The 19,125-nt window shown below is 38.0% G+C and overlaps 1 protein-coding gene across 1 annotated transcript in view; it reads left to right on the forward strand.

Annotated features, from left to right (window-relative positions):
- LOC124166836 overlaps window positions 1-19,125 on the forward strand; it is a 603,633-nt gene that overhangs the window by 489,019 nt on the left and 95,489 nt on the right. Inside the window, exons 9-10 of the mRNA XM_046544536.1 lie at window positions 14,433-14,560; window positions 18,558-18,850. Of these exons, the coding sequence (XP_046400492.1) occupies window positions 14,433-14,560; window positions 18,558-18,850 (421 nt within the window). The remainder of the gene's footprint in view (window positions 1-14,432; window positions 14,561-18,557; window positions 18,851-19,125) is intronic.

Here is a 19,125-nt window from a genome sequence, read left to right on the forward strand (position 1 = left end):
TACATCACTACCACGTGTTCATGATGGCCTTTATTTTTCTTCAAAGGGCATTTTTATGCCCCGTCGTGTGGGCTGCATCACATTTGCGTAGATTTTTGTTCTTTCTGAAAAATCAGGAATGGGTGTTCTGCTAAAAAATCAGGAAACTTTGGTTAGCTCCATATCTTAGAATCTTGTTCGTGAAATAGAGTTATGGAACTGCAGATGGCAAGAGTTTTTTGCAATGCTCACTAACGCCGAGGTTTCTTTTCTTCATTTGAAAATTCTGGTATTCTAGTAGGAATAGGTTTTCCTTCATTTGCAATAGGGGATAAGAGGCGGATTCACCAATACAATGGCTACATTTGGAAGAGATCGTAGAGAGGGAATAATGAAATAAACCATGAAATAATCGGTAAGAAGATCATGCATTATGGATATAACGAGCGGCAGTAAGCCGAAGCTATGAAAGAAGAAAAAAGATAATGCCAAAGGGTATTATTTCTAGTATTCGAGACCCAGCCCTCTCGAAGACTCTCGTAATTATCTGATTTCCAAGGATAATGTAAAAAAAACTTGCTATTTCCATTCTCCCAGGGCATGCACTAGATTTTCTTGAGAATTTTAAGCAAATAGGATGGAAAGAGAATGGAATATAACGGTGTTTTTTTGGATGTAATGAATAGATGTACACAGCGTCGTATACTGAGCTGAGGAAGCTAATTCTAATAGAGATTAAGAGCCCGCAGGTATGAATATTAATATCAGTACGCCGGCTTCCACGTAAGCCAACTGGTATAGCAGGATTGTAATTATAATCATCCTTGAGCAAACATTAGCTCGATTTTCCTCCGTTCTCTCGAAGCTCTACTTTTGTTTCACGAAATGTTTTGTCGCTGCCCCGAGGGAGAAGGTATTCCGTTTGGTAAAAGTTTGTCAACCCTTTGCTCGGGGGTGTTAGAGCAGGGTGCAAGCTCCAAACCAGAAGGCTTTTCCCCAAAGCGCAAAATGAAATCTCCTCTGGGAGAACCAAGATTTTTTTATTATTTTATTTTTTTCTCCATCGATAGATATTCCGATTCCTTTCCCGTCCTATACGCTCCCTCGGTGCCGGCGGCGGCGCTTCCAATTCTCAGCGAACATTACGAGAGACTGTGTGCGTATGCGTATACGTAAATACCTCCCTTTTCCTCCTCATCGTTTCAATGTCTTTCTCTATCTCCCTCTTCAATCCCTTTTCCACAGATACAGTGTTCTTCGAATGTGTTTTTTTCCTCCCTACGCCCACCAGTGATACTGGATTTCCCCGCAACGAATCAACAGAGCGCACGGCGCCTTTCGGAGAGGTTTGCGAATGAATAGGTAATTTAATCATGAGAATTTGCAACGGGCTGGCAAGGAGTGGCATGTAGACATTTTGCTCCTCCGCTGTGCGTGCTTATCTATTTTGTCCATAGTTTTAAGCAACGGTTATATTTTATTCGACCTGTTCTTTTCCTTGTTTCAAGTGATTAGCATTTGCTAAAAAAAAACTTTGATATTAGCTCGTATGTTTTTTCTCTCATTAATATCCAGGAATTAATCTTTTAATTTAGAATTTCTGGAGTATATTGTCGTCAACAAATCAGGATATATAAATATGCCATTCAAGCAAATAACCACGAAATACCTTAGTGTATATGATGGACTCCCAACCGTTCTTAGTTCTGGCATTAGCCTCGGGGCTATATAAGACTACTGTCTAACTTAATGTCTTGTTTTATCCTTTCCTTTAGCACAGTATTTTTCAGTGATAGGATAACTCACTTTATTACTACTGATTTTTATTACTAAAGCAATGCTTTCTTGGAATCAGTAATGCAACTCATCCTTGTAAATATGTCGGGTGTTTCCTTGGGGGAAAGTCTCTGGATTGGCCAAAATAGAACACTCAATAATCCATTTTACGACCACATCCTGGTTAATGTGGTCGTAAAATGGTTTACGGGACGAATCCACCACCAAAGACTAGTGAAACGTTAATGCCATCTTATAGCAACTTTGAAATAATGTACACGGTTCCCTTTCATTCGAAAAATATGTATATACTGATGTTTATTTATGGTATTATTATTTAGATGAAAGCTACGATATATTTATTAGAATTTAATTCTAAAAACCGATTTTTGTGAATCAAGTACTCAACTTATGTACCGAGTTTTTGAAATTGAAATGAAGGATTCCTGCGTGTAAATTTATATTTCTATAAAGTTTACACGTGGTTTAAACCTACTCAGGAAATCTCTATTGGCTATTTCTTATCAAATGATTAACACTTCGATTAGCGATTTTTGTCTCCATATATGTTAATCGATAAAAAATAAGGCGATGACAATTTTTTTCTAATCAAGAAGCAGAAAAATAAAATATATTTTATATGCAATAATAGGGCACAAATTATTCCAGAAAGCCAAATAAAATACATTGTGATAGATTTTTTAATAGAATACTTCATAGCTGAAGGTGGAAAGCCTTGAGATTAGAGATTTTTTAAGTAGCACCACGTTTATTTCTTCTAATGGATATATATATATACGATTATGTAATCTCGGTATGGCATCAATATCTATTTCCCTATATCCCGACATGTTTCTTACCGTTGTTCCTGAATATACCGACAACCGTCTTCTTAGATACTTGGATATGCATACTACTTCCATATCCGTACCATACTACCTCCATCCATCCTTGATTTCCAAATACCAGGTTTTTATTTTATTTCGTCGGTATATAATGGCCCATCCATGTCATCAAAGATCATTTCTTCTTTTGGACGCAAGAGGAAACATCACTCCCGATCTATAGGCCTTATTTTGTTTTAATTTTCTGACTTTTTACTTGTTTAAAAATAACCTCATTTAGAGTCCACCTTGAAAGCAACCAGATGTATCTTAAAAATGACCATTTTACCACAGTATATTTTCTGGAGTAAAATACTGGTATTTGCGACAGCTTTAATTCGTGCTTATCCTTAATATTTCAAGGTAATAGCTTCATTTTTTTTTATTAATAAGTACCTTAGGAATTTGAAATAAACTCAAGTGGTTGGTAATCGTGAAGAGAGGAAATGACAGCCACGGAGGAATGAAAGGAAGAGGCCTTGGAAATGTGCCATGACAGAAGAGTAAGTAAGGATCAAAAGGAGAAACCGAGTAAGTAATGAGGAAGTCCTAAGAAGAGTAAGAGAGGAGAGAAGCCTCATGAAAACCTTGACAAGAAGACGAAAAAAACCTTATAGGCCATATCTTGAGATATGATGGCCTGATGAAGACAACCGTTGAGGGACAAGTGGAAGGCAAGAACGGAAAGGAAGACCTCGAACAAAATACACGGAACAAGTAAAGAAGCATGTGAAAGAAAATAAATACGTAGGTATGAAAAGATTAGCTGATAGGAGTACTGAGTGGAGAGCTGCGTCAAACCAATCGTAGGATTGTTGACAAGTGATGATGATGATGTAATCGTCCTCTTAATAACTTTATCGTGCCCACAGTTCTTCTCAAGACCAGTCTGTTACCTGAAGATTTCTTCTAATACTTATGAGTATGAATGGGGGATCGCATTGGTGTGGTGGCTAGAGTGTTGACTTCCCATCCCGTGGGCTAGGGTTCAAACACCGGCGGTGGCAGAGAATTTTCAGAGACTGCCCGATCCCTGCTTGAGTGATGTATGGAGGACATTTCAAGGACAACACTCCATCCGTCGGATGGGACGTTAAGCCGCGGTCCCCTTGGCGCTTTTCGTTAAGAGTAGGCTAATGCCGACGCCGGGTTTATCTCCACCCTTCCTTACCTACCCTTACCTATTGGCGTAAATGACCTCAGCTGTCGGTCGCCTCCTTCAAAATACCATACCATAGAGTATGAATGTGGCTATTACACCAGCATTTTCCCGCCGTTGTCTCCTCTTTTTATGAGCACCGCCATCGTGAGCAGAAAGTCATTTTTCTCGCCCTTGGCAAAAAACAAAACATGGCGTACGGATAGAAACAACTCCCACTCTCATCTTCGCTTCCTCGCGGATCCCAGAGACCATTAACAGGCCTCCCGCCGGCATCCATTGATTTCTTTCCCTCGTGTGCAGAAGAAACCATTGATGAGGAAAATAGGGGAAATACAACCGAGGAGATATCCTCAGTTCTACGACCTTTATGATCACGTTTCCCATTCAAGCGTAAACAATCGGAAGCTTTACATCTTGTTAGCGAGGGTTTCGCGATGATCCCAACGTATTCTCTGAAATACTGATCGGCAGTATACGCAGCGATCCGTGGTCGTGTGTCAGTAGTTCCAATCGTAAGCGTCCGCGTTCAGTTCTCGGCGAGTAGTTTTGAGAATAAATCAAATACTCTCTTCGCTGCTGATCAGAGGGTGCTTTGAGTATAACTCACACAGGTGGAGGTGAGCATAGAGTCTTACGTGAAGAGAATGCGCCTCTCCCTGATCGGTCATGTTTTGTCCTTTTTCGTGAAGTATAATTTTGTTTAAAACCTAAGCTAATGTTCTGAAATTTCCAGGGTATTAGACCTTTGTCATCGTATTCATGTGTGTCAAAAATATAAAAAATTATCTGAGAATTAACCTCTTTGCTACTATCATTACTCATAGAGTCCTCCTTCAAAGAGTGCTCAGATAAACGCCGACGTCGAATTATGCGTTGCACAAATCTCCTTCTATTAAGTTATTTTCATTATTGAAAGCATCGTAGATGTATCTTCCTCTCCTGTTAGTGAGATATTTCAATTCTATTCAATCGCCTGATCACCAGTACAACATTTGAGTAACTAGCTTTTAAAAGTAGACCTCATGTTGAATTTAATTTTTGAGATCCACAGCATGAGAACATACTGTATTTTGCGCGCATAACTTGCCATGAGGATATTTATCTTAACCTCGACCTTCAGAGAGACAACCTGAATCAGACATAGAAATATTTTTCAGCCAATATTCGTGAAATCAAAAGAAAATGTTGAATTATTAAAGGTTAATTTATAGATCACTTTAGTTCTATGTTATACTTGCATTACTGTTCCAATTATATTGAACGATACTAAAATCTGCTATTCATTTTGAACTTTTATATATACTGATGTGTATACCATAAATTTCTTGATGATATTTTTATTTAAATATTAATATCGAAATATGTGTCTATTTTAACCTCAAAATTCGTATTTACTTAAGCATATAGCATGATTTCGATCAATAATTAAACCTTTTACTGATTTTGAAATTTAAAATGAAAATTGGCACTTCATAACTCTTTTTCCCCGTAGTGCAAGAAGAAATACAATTTTTAAACCTAAGATTAGTTAAATACCAAACTCGATGTTGAACGATCAAACTTACTTCTCAATCCTAGCTTTAACCCGGCGTACGAGTCACACATTACATTTTCCTCCTCTGCCTCGTGTTTAAAAGTTAATACGCCCGTACTTGATCTAACCCTTTCTACTCTCATCCTATTTCGACTGAAATTTCTGCAAATGACTCTCCAGAGAACCATCAGAAGCGCCACTTCGTCCAATTTTGTCTTCAAGTGAGTTTTTATTTGCTCTCAGCTTCACACCCAGCCAATTTCTCTTTTCCCAGCGGGTCATCGTTCAGATATCCTTTTACATCATTACCGTTTTCCATCTTTTCCCTCTGGGACCCAGTAATCCACGTGAAGTCCACCTTCTAAAGTCTCTCTCTTGCTAACATTGCATTGCCGTTTAAGTTTTGCGGCACGGGTTAATGAATGGTTGGAGAGTAATAGGAAAAACTATAATAGGCAAATATATAATAAGCAAAATATTATAGGCAAAAATTTAGATACTAGAAAGAAAATTTTAGACTGAGAAGGAGGAGAAAAGGCTGGATTTGAAAATTATTCCCCAATTATATTACGAAAAATATAATCCAGTTACAAAGTTCTAAGTTAACAGTTTTCAGTTAAAAATCAGTATAACTATTTAATTATTGGTATCAATAATGAAGCATGCTTAAATTAAGCCGGATGTTCAAATTATAATCCTTATTTCGACATAAGAATTTCAATAAGTTGAGAGTTGGCTGTTGATAATATATCACTTTACCTAGAATCCAATTTCATAATGAGAAATAAGTTAAGAAATATGACAAAATTATAGGTGTAAAAATTATTGATTTGCTTGACTTGAGTTTTAAGTCACTTATGGGAAGAACTGCAAGGTACGGAAGCAGATTTTCGGGATGGAACGTAGGAATGTTCTAAGGTATTTCATTTTAAGACCGCGGGTGTAAGCTTTGTAATAGTCCAAAGCTCAGGTACAATAGGAGGTAAAATTACAGCAATATCGACGGAATTTGTTTCCTCTTATTTTTTTGTGCAAGTCAAATGTCCCCCATTTTTACCAAATAAGCTTATTCCGCCACACAAAGTTATAACGATGTAATTTAGTTTTCATGTTCTGCCTAAAAAAAACCTGCTCGTTGTCCTTTGCATGTATTTTTTACTTAATTTTTTGGGTACCTAAATTTCAAATGTACAGTTTCTGAATAGCGTTTACTCCTTCTCCTCGTGCTTACATTTTAGTGAAATTTTCCCGAGCAACGTCTCCGTTTCCTCATTACTCTGTCTTTCCATGATTTTTCCTAACGTGCAGTACAGGTTACTTATCAAATTCTTTAATATCGTGTTTCTGGCTTGTACCAGCAAACCTTTGGCAAACAGTATTCACTATTAAATTCTCTTTTTACTTATTATACACACTGCGTCATGTTCTCGTCCTGTGGCAATGGAATTTATGCATTTATAAAATAATTATATCAGTCTAGTGATGAACCCAAACATCCAGTCAGTAATGCATCATGAAAAATATGATGACTAATTTTGTCTATGAATATACTTTTTTGTGTCCTTTATTTATTTTCATCTCTTCCATGACATAAGAATCGCTGTTTCATTATGAATTTTGCATAGTATGACGTAGTTTTATCAAATTTCCCTTTAAAAAAAATACCTTTACAACTCTATCACTGCTTCAGTGAATATTCAACCCCTCCTAAATCTCCGACTTGCTACCCGTGTAAACACGAACTTTGCGCCCTCTTCTCCTCTTACACTCTCTTTTCTATCCTCTTACACCCTATCTGCTTGCGAGCCTTGCCAACACGCTTATCGACCGTTTTTCCTCCTCTGTGCTTTTTTTGAAACCGTCTTCCCTGGTCCCACCACATTTTTCACATCTTCCAACAATATCGATCCCTCCCCAGCCATCCATTTTCCGGAAAGCAAGCAATCGGATTCAGCGACCGCTTCATCGAAGAATCTTATTCCTCCACTCTATCCCTCCAAATTCCCTCCTCTTTATTCAGGGTCGCTTTCGCAATATCTGGCGCGAATGCCGACCCACGGATTAGGTTTAGGGGTCGAGATATATTTTTTTTATGATCGATGAAGCGAGAGGTTGGGGTAGGTGGACGGTCCACACAGCTGATGCCGCTTCCTGTGCTCGACTTCCTTCTCTAGCGAGGAGGATCATGAGGTCGTTCGGTTCGTACGTGGCACTGTCTGCAACCTGTGTGAATCGGTCCCCTTCGCTCGATTCGTCCACGCAGTCCGACGAGTGAGTCTTAAATAGTGTCTCCGCACGGTTCGTGGACGATTAAAGGAACTAATTTTTTTTTTAATGAACGATAATTTTTCCCATTGGACGGGAAAGTTACTATTCGACTGGTTTCCGATCGGAGATCCAACATAAAAACACAAATGGTAATTTTCCCTTTGATTCAAAACTCAACTACCGACCATGGTTTCAACATATTATGTCATTTCCTAGAAAATGACATACTGTGATGATACCACGGTCGTTCAAGGGAGCTATAGGGTCGTTCAAGGATATTCGGAGTGTAGCTCTCTACGGTGCGGAAACATGGACGCTGAGGATGTAGGACGAGAGATGAATGGAGACGTTCGAGATGTGGGTATGGTTTCAACATATTATGTCATTTCCTAGAAAATGACATACTATGATGATACCACGGTCGTCAAGGAAATGACATAATATGTTGAAACCATAGCTGACAGTTGAGTTTTGAATTAAAGTGAAAATCGCCATTTGTGTTTTTATCATTGATATATCGAACTTCCACCAAATCAAGCCTGAAATGATTTTATACGTCCGATCGGAGAGTTCCCAAAATTTCTTTCCCCCTCAGTAAATGTAGTAGGGAAAAACTCTCTCAGGTAGAGCAATTCAACTATTTGGGTATCACATTAGAAGAAAATTCATACAGTATTAGGGACATCAGGAAGAGAATTGCGTTACCGAATAAGGCGTTCATGAACAGGTAGCAGCTTACGGCTATTATCGATCGTTATGCAAGAGTTCGAAGAAAATATAAGAGAAGAGTCTCATTCGAAGTGTAGCTCTCTACGGTGCGGAAACATGGACGCTGAGGATGTAGGACGAGAGATGAATGGAGACGTTCGAGATGTTGGTATGGAGAAGAAGGGAGAACGTGATGTGAACGGGGAGGAGGAGGAACGACGAAGTACTGGACATGGTGGGTGAGGAGAGGCAGCTTATAGATGAGATACGAAAAAGACAGAAGGCATGAATGGAGTACTTACTGGGTAGGGGATATTGAAAATTATGTTAGAGGGTAAAATGTTGGGTGAACGAGGGAGAGGAAGGAAGATAATAGGATTTTTAGATGGAATGAAAGGGAGTAGACCTAATTATGAATTGAAAAGGGAAGTACATGAAGGAAGGGGAGGCTGCCAAAATGCTTCTTAACTACTTTATGGAAACCTACGTTATTTGGTAGAATACTTTAATAATTATAATAATTCCGTCCCATATTTCAAGTCCAGGCACACAGAATGTGGTGCTCCTAATATTTTTCCGCGACGAGTTCAATGATGTTGACTGCCATCCTAACGAGAATGTTTGAATATTAATTCATGGTTATGCGGTCACAATCCCGCTCAACTCATTCTCTATAGAGAAGTCATCAATTGTAATATTACCTTTTAAAGAAAATTGTAAAGAGGAGAGGTTGAGCATATTATTTCGACGACAGAAAATAAGTAAACTACTAATCTAATTATTAAAAATCTTCTAAAAATTATATTTTACTATAAATCATATATACGTTGCTTATTAAGAAAACCTGTCTATTGGGAGTGATTTTTTCATATACACCTCTTGTATAAGATTTGTTTTCTGCTGCTAAAATGTTACGATTTTTCAAGCGAATCCAGTTTACGTTTATGCTTCAACTGTTTGCCAGGAGTCCGTTAGTTGTAGTCATTAAACATTTGAAGCCATCCTTTTAATAAATGATTGCTAACTGCCATAAGGTATTGGTCCCTAAGTGATTACTCGTATGTGCCTGTTTCAGTTTGTATTTCTATAGGCTTGGCCTTGATTTCAAATCCGATTTGGAATGATTCCACTTCGCTGAGTGCCAGTTTGCATGAAATTGTTCTCAATGGAGTGAGAAAGATGAACGCGAATGTTACGGAAATCAATCGTCGGAGCACTCAAGTGCTCATCGGACTGAAAACAGATGCGGACAAGGAGAAGAAAATTCACGATAGTATTATTCTTCTCTCCAGAGAAGCTATCCTGATTTTCCTCATGGGAACATAAGTACGTCCCACGTTAGTCCAAATGTTGAGAAATCTTACGTATTCACCTTTCCGAGTTAATAACCGTCTTCTATACATTACTTTCAACCGTTTTTGAAAGATGGAAAAGAAAATAGAAAATATTTTTCAGCAATAAACCTGTAACATTTATTTATTTTACAAATAGGAAATAATTATATCTAACTCCACGTTCCTACCACATTTGCCTGGTACGTGAGTATCTACGTTTGAGATGAATTCAATGGAGTGAAACAAAATTACATTAAGATTATGTAATATCTATTTCTGAATTTCTTCGCATTTTACAGGTAGGGATATAGGAAGTAATTTTGCATATTCATTCGCTAGTTTTTCGAGTAGTTCATTTTTTACCTATTGAAGTTGTTTTCCTATTTAAGGGTTTTAACGTTAACTTTGTGTTTATCGAGTGAATCGACAGTTATTATATTGAAATAGTTGACAAGAGATTTTTTTAAGCTAACAACCAAAACAATCATCGCTTGCGTCGCGATAGTGTGTGCATAAACGGGCATGAATGAATATAGATCGAGTTATTATTTTCGTATTTGATTTTTCTTTTATTCATTCCACCACCCTGTGCTTGATGATAACGTGGTTGAGTGGTATTTATTCTGAGTTGATTTTGGTTCCCTTTGTCTCTCAGACATATTACTCGATCAAGGAAAGAAAAATATGAGGCTGAACTTCTGAATGCCTCCACCAATGGTAACAGACTCCTAAAAGAAGCAAGGCGGTGAAAAAATTAAACTACATAATAAGAAATTATATCTTTGGTTGGATGCTCTAAGGTTTTTTCTGCTCCAAAAACCTCTAAAAATACTGACATAGTGGTTATCGGACCAGAGCACTGCCGGAGTACTGGAAATCACTACTAATGACGCAATTTAAGGGTAGAAGCTGTGTTTTACTGTACACATACATGTATATACAATATTTTATTCTAAACTTAATTATCAAATACATGAAATTGAATTTTTATGGTAAAAATACAATAAATAAAAATAAAACTTACATTACAGTACTATATATTTTCGTGTTAATAGTCCACTATACTTTTCGTGCATGACTACCCTCTCAAGAAACACTAATTCCCCTATTTTCTAAGTCGGACCAGGCTCATCGGAAGTAGACTTCTCGTATCTACCCGCTGGGTTGCTGCCTGTTTAAAAACGCCGGATTACTGGCAGGACTGGAGAAATGAAGTACCGTATTATAGAGCAGGTACCGTCATTGATCTTTCTATGACTTTTGTCTCCAAGCTTTGTCTCCAGTTCGGGAGTCACACTGCGGTAGAGAGTGGGTGGATCCTGCTGGGTAAGGAAGGAAAAACATGACAGTACTATAACTGCCTGACCCCCTCCGAAGTAAAACGGAGACTTTGAGAGGCTCTTACCATTGGGATTTTACGCGACGGAAATTTAACGAGCATTAAAATGAGGAGTAATCGTTCTCTAGAATATTTTAGAGTTCCCTAGGATATTTTGAGTTCTGTTTCCCTCAAAATCATTCAAGGGATTTTTCCGCCTCACTGAGCGACTTTCTGCGACTCCAGCCCGAGTGACGAACCTGCATTTCTCCCCTTTGTCTCTCCCTAAAAGAATGGACTCCCGATCTTACTATCATACTTTTTTATTTCCAGGGTTATTATTCCTCAAAAACATTCGCCATCACCTTAAAATTTTCATGGTATATAAGGTAACCCCTTTTCGACATTTCCCTGTACCTCGGGCATAAAAAATTTATATCCGTGGAAATATTGAGATAAAATTTTCAAATTTTTAGATGAAGGCCGATATTTCAGGGGTTTGCATGATACTATATGCATAAAATTTAATGACGATAGCTAAGTATTAAGCTACTAATAAAGCACGAAAAATGAACTTGACGTGTACGAGTCATATTTTCCCTTCTCGTCCTGAATTGGGATAAATTTTCCCTAGCCTTGCATAAAATTGGGATTCTTGCATTTTATTTAAGAAGAGGGACCTTTATAATTTTGTGCTCAGCATCTTCCACTGCGCTATTCAGCATTTTAAAAACGCTATCTTGTTAAATGAGGATATTATTCATTACAATACCTTGCTTTGGTTTTACACATTGGCAGCTATGAAAAATTCCATGTGGGAGTCTACTAATGGGTCTTAGTTGAGTATATTCAATGTGCAGCACTGTGGCGCTTAGAATTCATTAGTGTCATTAAAAAATCAAGAATATAAAAATTGTTATTCCTCTGAATCCTGATTACTTAATCCTGATATTACGAAAAATGGCATTGGAAAACTTAGTTTAGTTTCAGCCGTCAAATTGTGGAAATAAGAGATTACCTTGAATAGTTTTAAACTTTCTTTCCCAGAAATTTATTACTCACGCGCATGGTTTCGACGTCAGGGTGTCATCATCAGGTGCATGATGCAGAATATGGTTTACTTATTTAGAAACAATTACGGGGGAGTTCGGGTTGGAGAGGTTCTGGGTTGAGTGAGAGGGCTGCGGTGGTATGAAGTCTAGATGGAAATTTTGCCTTCTGCGAAAACCACCCCCGGGCCGGGCGGTTAGAAAGGATTAAGCGGTTGATGGTGGTAGGAAAGATAGGGTGTGGTGGTGAGAGATTCATGAAATAGGGAAAGATTGAGGAGACGGGAACGGAAGGCATGCAATAGGTAATTTATTATTTCACAATATTTACTGACGCTTTCTAAAATTTAAAGCTGCTCAAGAGAATCTAGGACCCTCTTCATTTTTTTGCGCAGGGAAAAAATTACTGTGATGACCGTTGTCCAGTAAATGCTAGGGAAAGTTATCATTAAAATTTAAAATTTAAATAATAATTTAAAATTTTAATATTTAAAATTTTAGTATATGTATTATGCACCTGAGATAGACTCCCTCACGTCAAAACCATGGATGTAGAGATATAAATGGTTTGTAGAAAATAAATTTTTTTTAATTAATTGCAATTATCATTAAAATTAATTATTAGAAGTAATTTTTATGCATGAACCCGTCTACGTTCTTCCATACTCCTTCTTGGAAAAGGTATTCACGTGAAACCGATTTTTTTATGATATACTGCCATACTGTACTCTGATTGTAATTACTAAAATGCTAATCCTCGCTTTTACCCCCGGTATTGCTTCCCAATAGTTTACCACACTCTTCAAGAGCAAATAAAATATTCATGATAGATCACCTGCTCCGTGACATAATTTTATGGCTTTTGTCCTCTACCTCTACATTTTAAGCTCAAGTTTGACAATCGGCAGACTTTTGTCTTTCAGCCAGCACGTGATTCAATAAACAACCTCGAAAGAAGTGTGCTTATTCTGTTCGTTTTCATCGACTCAAAGTTGCTGATTATACGTAAGAGTTGTTGGCAAACTACAGTTTGAGGTGGTGTGCAACTTAGGCTATTAGAGCAGGGGTTTGTGTGTGCAAGGCGAAGTTTACCTTGGAAGCGGATGAATGGTGATGAAAATTTGGGCCCAACAATGACCTAATTTTGGCCGAAGATACAATGTGTTCCATAACTCCAAGTCATATCCGGCGGACAAAGATCCCTGTCAACTAATTTCTTCAAAGGCTTGTACGACTCTTTGACATAGAATACTGCATTTTCAGTGTTGTACAACTTAGTTGTCTTCATCTTAGCTAAAGCTAAGATGAAATTGGTGCAAAGTAAATGGGCACGTTGCAACGCGAAAAGAGAAACTTGGAAAATGCAGCATATCCCCACTTTAGGAGGCAAAAATATCGTGTTAGTATGTAAAATGGTTCCAAATGCATCTATTTGATATAGCTATTGATTTTCCTTATTTTAGCCTGCCGCCCCACTTTCCTCGCATACCCTTCATTATGTTCCAAGAAATATCTTTTCATTCATCGCGCTCAGTATCCAACACTTACTATACGCACCAATTCATCAACCCTTGGCAACAAAGCAACGGTAAATATGTGGGACCATCATGCGTTCCACGCCCAAAGGAAACTTTGATCTCTTCGATTGAGTGCCTTTCTGGACTGTTTGGTTCTCATCCCACCCTCTTCATTGCTGCAGTTATAAAATTTGCGAGTTATTGCTTTTTTTTTAGCTTCAGCATTACTCATATGTTACGAATTCACTATCTTAAGTATCGTTAGCAAAAAGATGGCTAGCTCTTTCTGTTATTAAACCGTGGCTCATAGCATGCAAAATTAAAAATGATTTTTGTATATTCACGCATAGTTTAGATTATAGTCACGCATATTTTTGATTCCACATCTAGCACCAAAAGGATGTTTTTTCAACTACCCTAAAAATTTAAATTAAATATCCCGAATTGTGTTAGAGACTACTTTTTTATAAAAATCAATGTAAAAATCATTATTATACTTGAGGCAGGTTTCAAATAACCTATTTTATTCTTCTAGTTTCTGGTCAGGCAAAGGTAGTGTCTGCCAATCCCACCAGTGCTTAATTTAAAAACCTTTTGGCACCGGAACGTATACCAGCGCCCGATAATCCACGCGATTTTCAAATATAAGCCCCCCTTAAAACTTCCTATTGTTTTAAAATTGTAATAAAAGTTACAACTATGAATTGTTTTTAACTTAGTATAAAATAACCGATGTCAAGACCCAATTTTCTCTGAGAGGTGCTGAAAAGCCGTTCCGGCGAGTAAAATCCGGTCGATATTAAGCACCGAGTCCCACCATCTCAAATGTAAAAGAGGTCTGAAATGCATGAGGTTAAGTTTCTCGACTATTATAGCTGAAATCTCTTTACTCCTTGCCTGTAGGTTCTGGGGGTGGTCGGGACGCGGCGGGGTCTCCGCCGTTGACGCCGGCCGAGGAGGCAGCCATGGTCGAGAGGAAGTTCCCGTTCGCAGGCGCGGCCTTCGTCCTTTTCCACACACATTTCTCGCAGGTGAGTAGCAAGTCAAAGGATGAGTAACTACTATTTTTACTTGCTTATTAACATCACTACGTCGAAAACTGCAAGGCATTTAGTCACCTTAAGCTGAATATCAAATATTTCCACCAATCACGCCGGATACTGTATCTTTTATTAGCAGGATGTTGGTCAACCCCAGAGTACACAACGATATGAATGTTTCATTCCGGTAAAATGCACTTGAGCGTTTGACGGAATCATATTCAATAAATCCTATTTATATCGAATGATAGTTACCGCACTGTAAAATAATTATAGAGCGGGGGGTGGCTATCCCTTACGCAAACTACTCCCATGCCACCAAGGAAATTGGAGCACTGAATGGAAGTGAGTCATTCCACCCTAATTCGACCAGGTTTTCGATCAATATTTTTTGCTAAACTAGCATCTCCATTGATTCTTTTCATTTTTTATATATTTTTGATGCAACCCTCATATAAATATTTTAAAAAATTGGTAGGGTTAACATTTCATCTGTGGAAGAAAAATATTTTTTGAGTTAAGCTCAAAACTGGCGTAACGCCGGCCCCCCGCGTCGGGCTCGTCGCAGTATACTCCATACTTCGATCAATAAGGAAGATGAAAGGTGACTCATATTCAAGACATTAAGTTGAGAGAAAATAATTGATGCAATATTTTACAAAGTTAGGGTAAACATAGTGTTAACATTTGTAAAATATAATTCAAATTTTCGAAACTATTTTTGACGATATAGCTATTGATTTTCCTTATTTCCCACTTTTCTCGCATTGCCTTCATTATGTTCCAAGAAATATCTTTTCATTCATCGCGCTCAGTATCCGCCGCTTACTTTCACGCACCAATTTATTAACCCTTGGCAACAAAGCAACGGTAAATATGTGGGACCATCATGCGTTCCACGCCCAAAGGAAACTTTGATCCCTTCAATTGAGTGCCTTTCTGGACTGTTTGGTTATCATCAATCAGCAGCTTATTCCCTTTAACATTTTATTTATAATTGAATTGTAAGTACTCCATTATTATAGTGTAAATAGAACGAATTCTAACGTAAGTGGGACCAAACGTGTGACTCCGAGATTTTTTGCAACAATTGTTTTATTTTTTCATATGAGCTGAATTTTTCAAGTGAACGATTCTTTATATGATAGAAAGTCATATCAAGCTCGAAGTTTCAAAAATAAATCTTATTTACTGAAAATAATTATCTAAAATATCTCTCTAATAATCTATTTCATTCCGATAGAAATTGAAAGTAAATAGAGGGATTTGATTTCATGTTGATGAAGAAAAGAAAAGTCCTGAGAAATTCAGCGTAGGAGGCGGACGCCGCCGCGGCGAATATTGGGCTCGAGAATACCTCTCTGAACGATATGTAGGGTATGCAAGGAAAATGGGATATCAGGATAAAATGTGGAAATTCGATAGCTAATTTAATACGAAGTAATATTGAAAAAAGTCTGAAAATTCCTTCGCTATCACAGGTATTTTTTATTTCCTTGCTAATCAATTTATTTTGTAACAGGAAGTATTGAACCCCCTCTGGCTTCAATCCCATCCGTCTCCAATAATTCCATTTTCATATGCTTGTGAGACAATAGGCATTAAATATTTTTCTCCCGAACTGAGGCATCTACACTTACTTTACCCCTCATCAACAAAAGAACGTGATTTTCGAAGCTCTGTGCATTAAATATCTTTTAAAATTTGGAAGATGTATCATGGTTTTCCATACAAATCGTAACAACTGATTTTTCATGGTTATATCACTGTAATTTCTATACGCCTTAGGAAGGTAATTTTTATCTTCATCACTCAACTCTTAAAGTTTATCGCTCAAGCACTCAAGCATTTTCAAAACCTTTGTTATTGTATTACCTGCCGGAGATGTGAATGTTTTTGTGAGATTTCTCATTTTTTTGCCTCGATCTCGTGATCGATCCATTTGAATAGTCCCACCGACCTCTTATTTCTCCCGTCGCTTCCTTCTGAATGAATGCGCTCATCCGAAGTGTCCCATTGCTTTTCCCTCACGTCTTTCAATACCTCTCCTTCTTCTTCCTCCCCCTACTCCCTTTCTTCATCTTCCCCTCCCTACTCCCTTTCTTCATCTTCCCCTCCATACTCCCTTTCTAGTCCAAGTATTTTCCGCATTCTCTGAATTTCCCGCACAATTTTCTGTCTCTATTTATTTTCTTCTAACCTTGCACAACATCTATTGTTCTCATTTCCTTTCAAGAAATCAAGTTCCTGGGATGCCATTGTGTTGTTTGAGCCTCATTAGTGGAAACATCTGTTCAGAAATCTACTTATTGTCATTTAATCACAGGCATGACCTCATTCAGTTATTTTATAGCTACTTCTACTGAGTTAAGGTTGGATTTCTTCTTTGCTTTGAAAAGTAATTAAAGCCCGGTCCTTTTGCCATACCATTTCTCTACATCTGCGATCAAAGCTTGAATATTTTCCTCAACAGCCATTTATATATTTTGCACTTATACACCAGCGGTGAATGAAATCGTTGTATCCCTCCCTCGCTCAAACATAGTTCTTAAATGAAAACATAACAACATTTTTTTGTGTTTTTATTGTTAAGTCGCAATTCGAGTTCTATTATTCATATGAACTGATTGAATTTTCGCTTAATTGCTTAAAAAGGTAGTAAGGATGACGGAAAATTCAATAAAAACTTATACTGAGTAAATATCAGTTGCAGGATGAAAACGTAAAATAATTCATTTCCACTAAGTAAATTTATTTTAGAACCAATACAGTGTTTATTAATTATAAATATGAAATTTAATTTGAAGTTACAGTTTTTTACGCTCTCTATCGGGATAAGACCGTCATGATGAAAGTCTGCATCATTCAATCAGCTTCTGTAATTGCTATGAAGCTCGCACATTCCATTCTAGCTACTTTTTAGAGGTCAACAACCATCGTCTCTTCACACATATAATTTATTTATGTTTCCTCAGGGTTATAAATCCCAATCAAAACTTCGTCTTAACATCCTGATCTTTCCTTATTCTTGTTAATAAATCCGAATATTGGACGAGGCTATATAATATGCCTGCCGGACCACATTTCCATAATTCAAACAGCGTGGACCGTAGTTCCAAATCACTTATAATGCAATTTCGTCTTATTTTCATGTGGAAATTCGACCAATTAGAAATTCTAGATTCTTGAAAGCCTTTTCGGATGGGAAAGTATTGTGGTATTGACCCTTTATAACCCATTGTTGCTTCTAAGCAACATCAAAAATGTTTAAACTTGCCGCTCTATTTAGGAGATATCTAAACTAAATATCATTTTGTAGTGTAGACTTTAATGACGAACTATTTGGCTGCCAGGATAATTATCATTGAGTTTAAAATGTTCAAGTTTTCAAAGTCAAAAATCTTGAAATGTGATTTCTCCCAGAAACAGCTCTTGGTTGGAAAGGGTTAAGGCTTAAAAGCTGAGTTTGGAAGGGGAAATAACCTAAAAAGCTTTGTGCACTTCACCAATCACTATTTCCGACAAGGGTTTTTAATAATACTAGATGATAGAGCGAAGCTTGAACAAATAATTTAGCATTGAATATTCAATTGATATACCCATAAAACACGAAGTGATATTATGCCCTTCTGGGAAACAATAACAATGCGACACGATATATAAAAACTTTCGTAACATTCAGTTTAGACAGTAGAGTTTCGGTAAGTTTATTGAATTTTCACTGTTTAAATAAATCGATTGAGTTATCCAAAATGTATTTCTTTCACTAAAAACCACCTAATATTTCGTTCAGAGAGAATCACAAAACTGGTCGTTTTTCTAAAGGACACTTATTTTTCAAAATATTTCTCTCTTTTTTATGTAATTTATCCATGGTTCTCACCAAATACCACCCGAAGGCTAGTATACCGCAAATTTGTATGAGAATATAAAATCGCTCCATCTTCTCCCAAAGTTTCAATTCCCGTCCCCCTCACGCATTACCCAGGTGATGCACACTGTGTCCATCTGCCTGACACTGACGCTGGCCGTGTGGCGTTACCTCGCCCTTCGCCTGCCGCCGGAGCGGGCCCGCATCCTCTGCTCCCGGCGACGCTGCTCCGTCGCCCTTGCCATCTCCGTGCTGCTCCCGCCGCTCCTCTGCACCCCATCATATATCCTCTTCGGCATCGTCGCCCGGGAGATAACCATCGAACCCCACGCTCACCACCAGTACCACCACCAGGTAGCAGCAACTACCGCGGCGCACGGAGCGCCATCTTTACCCCCGGACCAGTACACGTGAGTATACGCCATTTTATATTTTTATGGTCCACTTCTCGCGGCTGAGCTTAAAGCCACCGAGTGCGTCCACCGGGTTGTGGATGGTGGGTAGAGCTTTAGATATAGAGGTTAGCTGCGAGATAAGCGAGTTCTCTCGTCGAATAAGCAGTCGCGGACAAAAAGCGGCGGTGTTCTGAGGGGGTGTTGGGCTACCCTTGGGTAAGGTAGACCATTTGAATGATACCGAAACCTGTGAAGATACCGTGGCTTGGCGTCTGGGGGCCGCCAATAAT

Source organism: Ischnura elegans, chromosome 1 (genome assembly GCF_921293095.1).
Source record: "Ischnura elegans chromosome 1, ioIscEleg1.1, whole genome shotgun sequence".
Classification (NCBI taxonomy): Eukaryota; Metazoa; Arthropoda; class Insecta; order Odonata; family Coenagrionidae; genus Ischnura; species Ischnura elegans.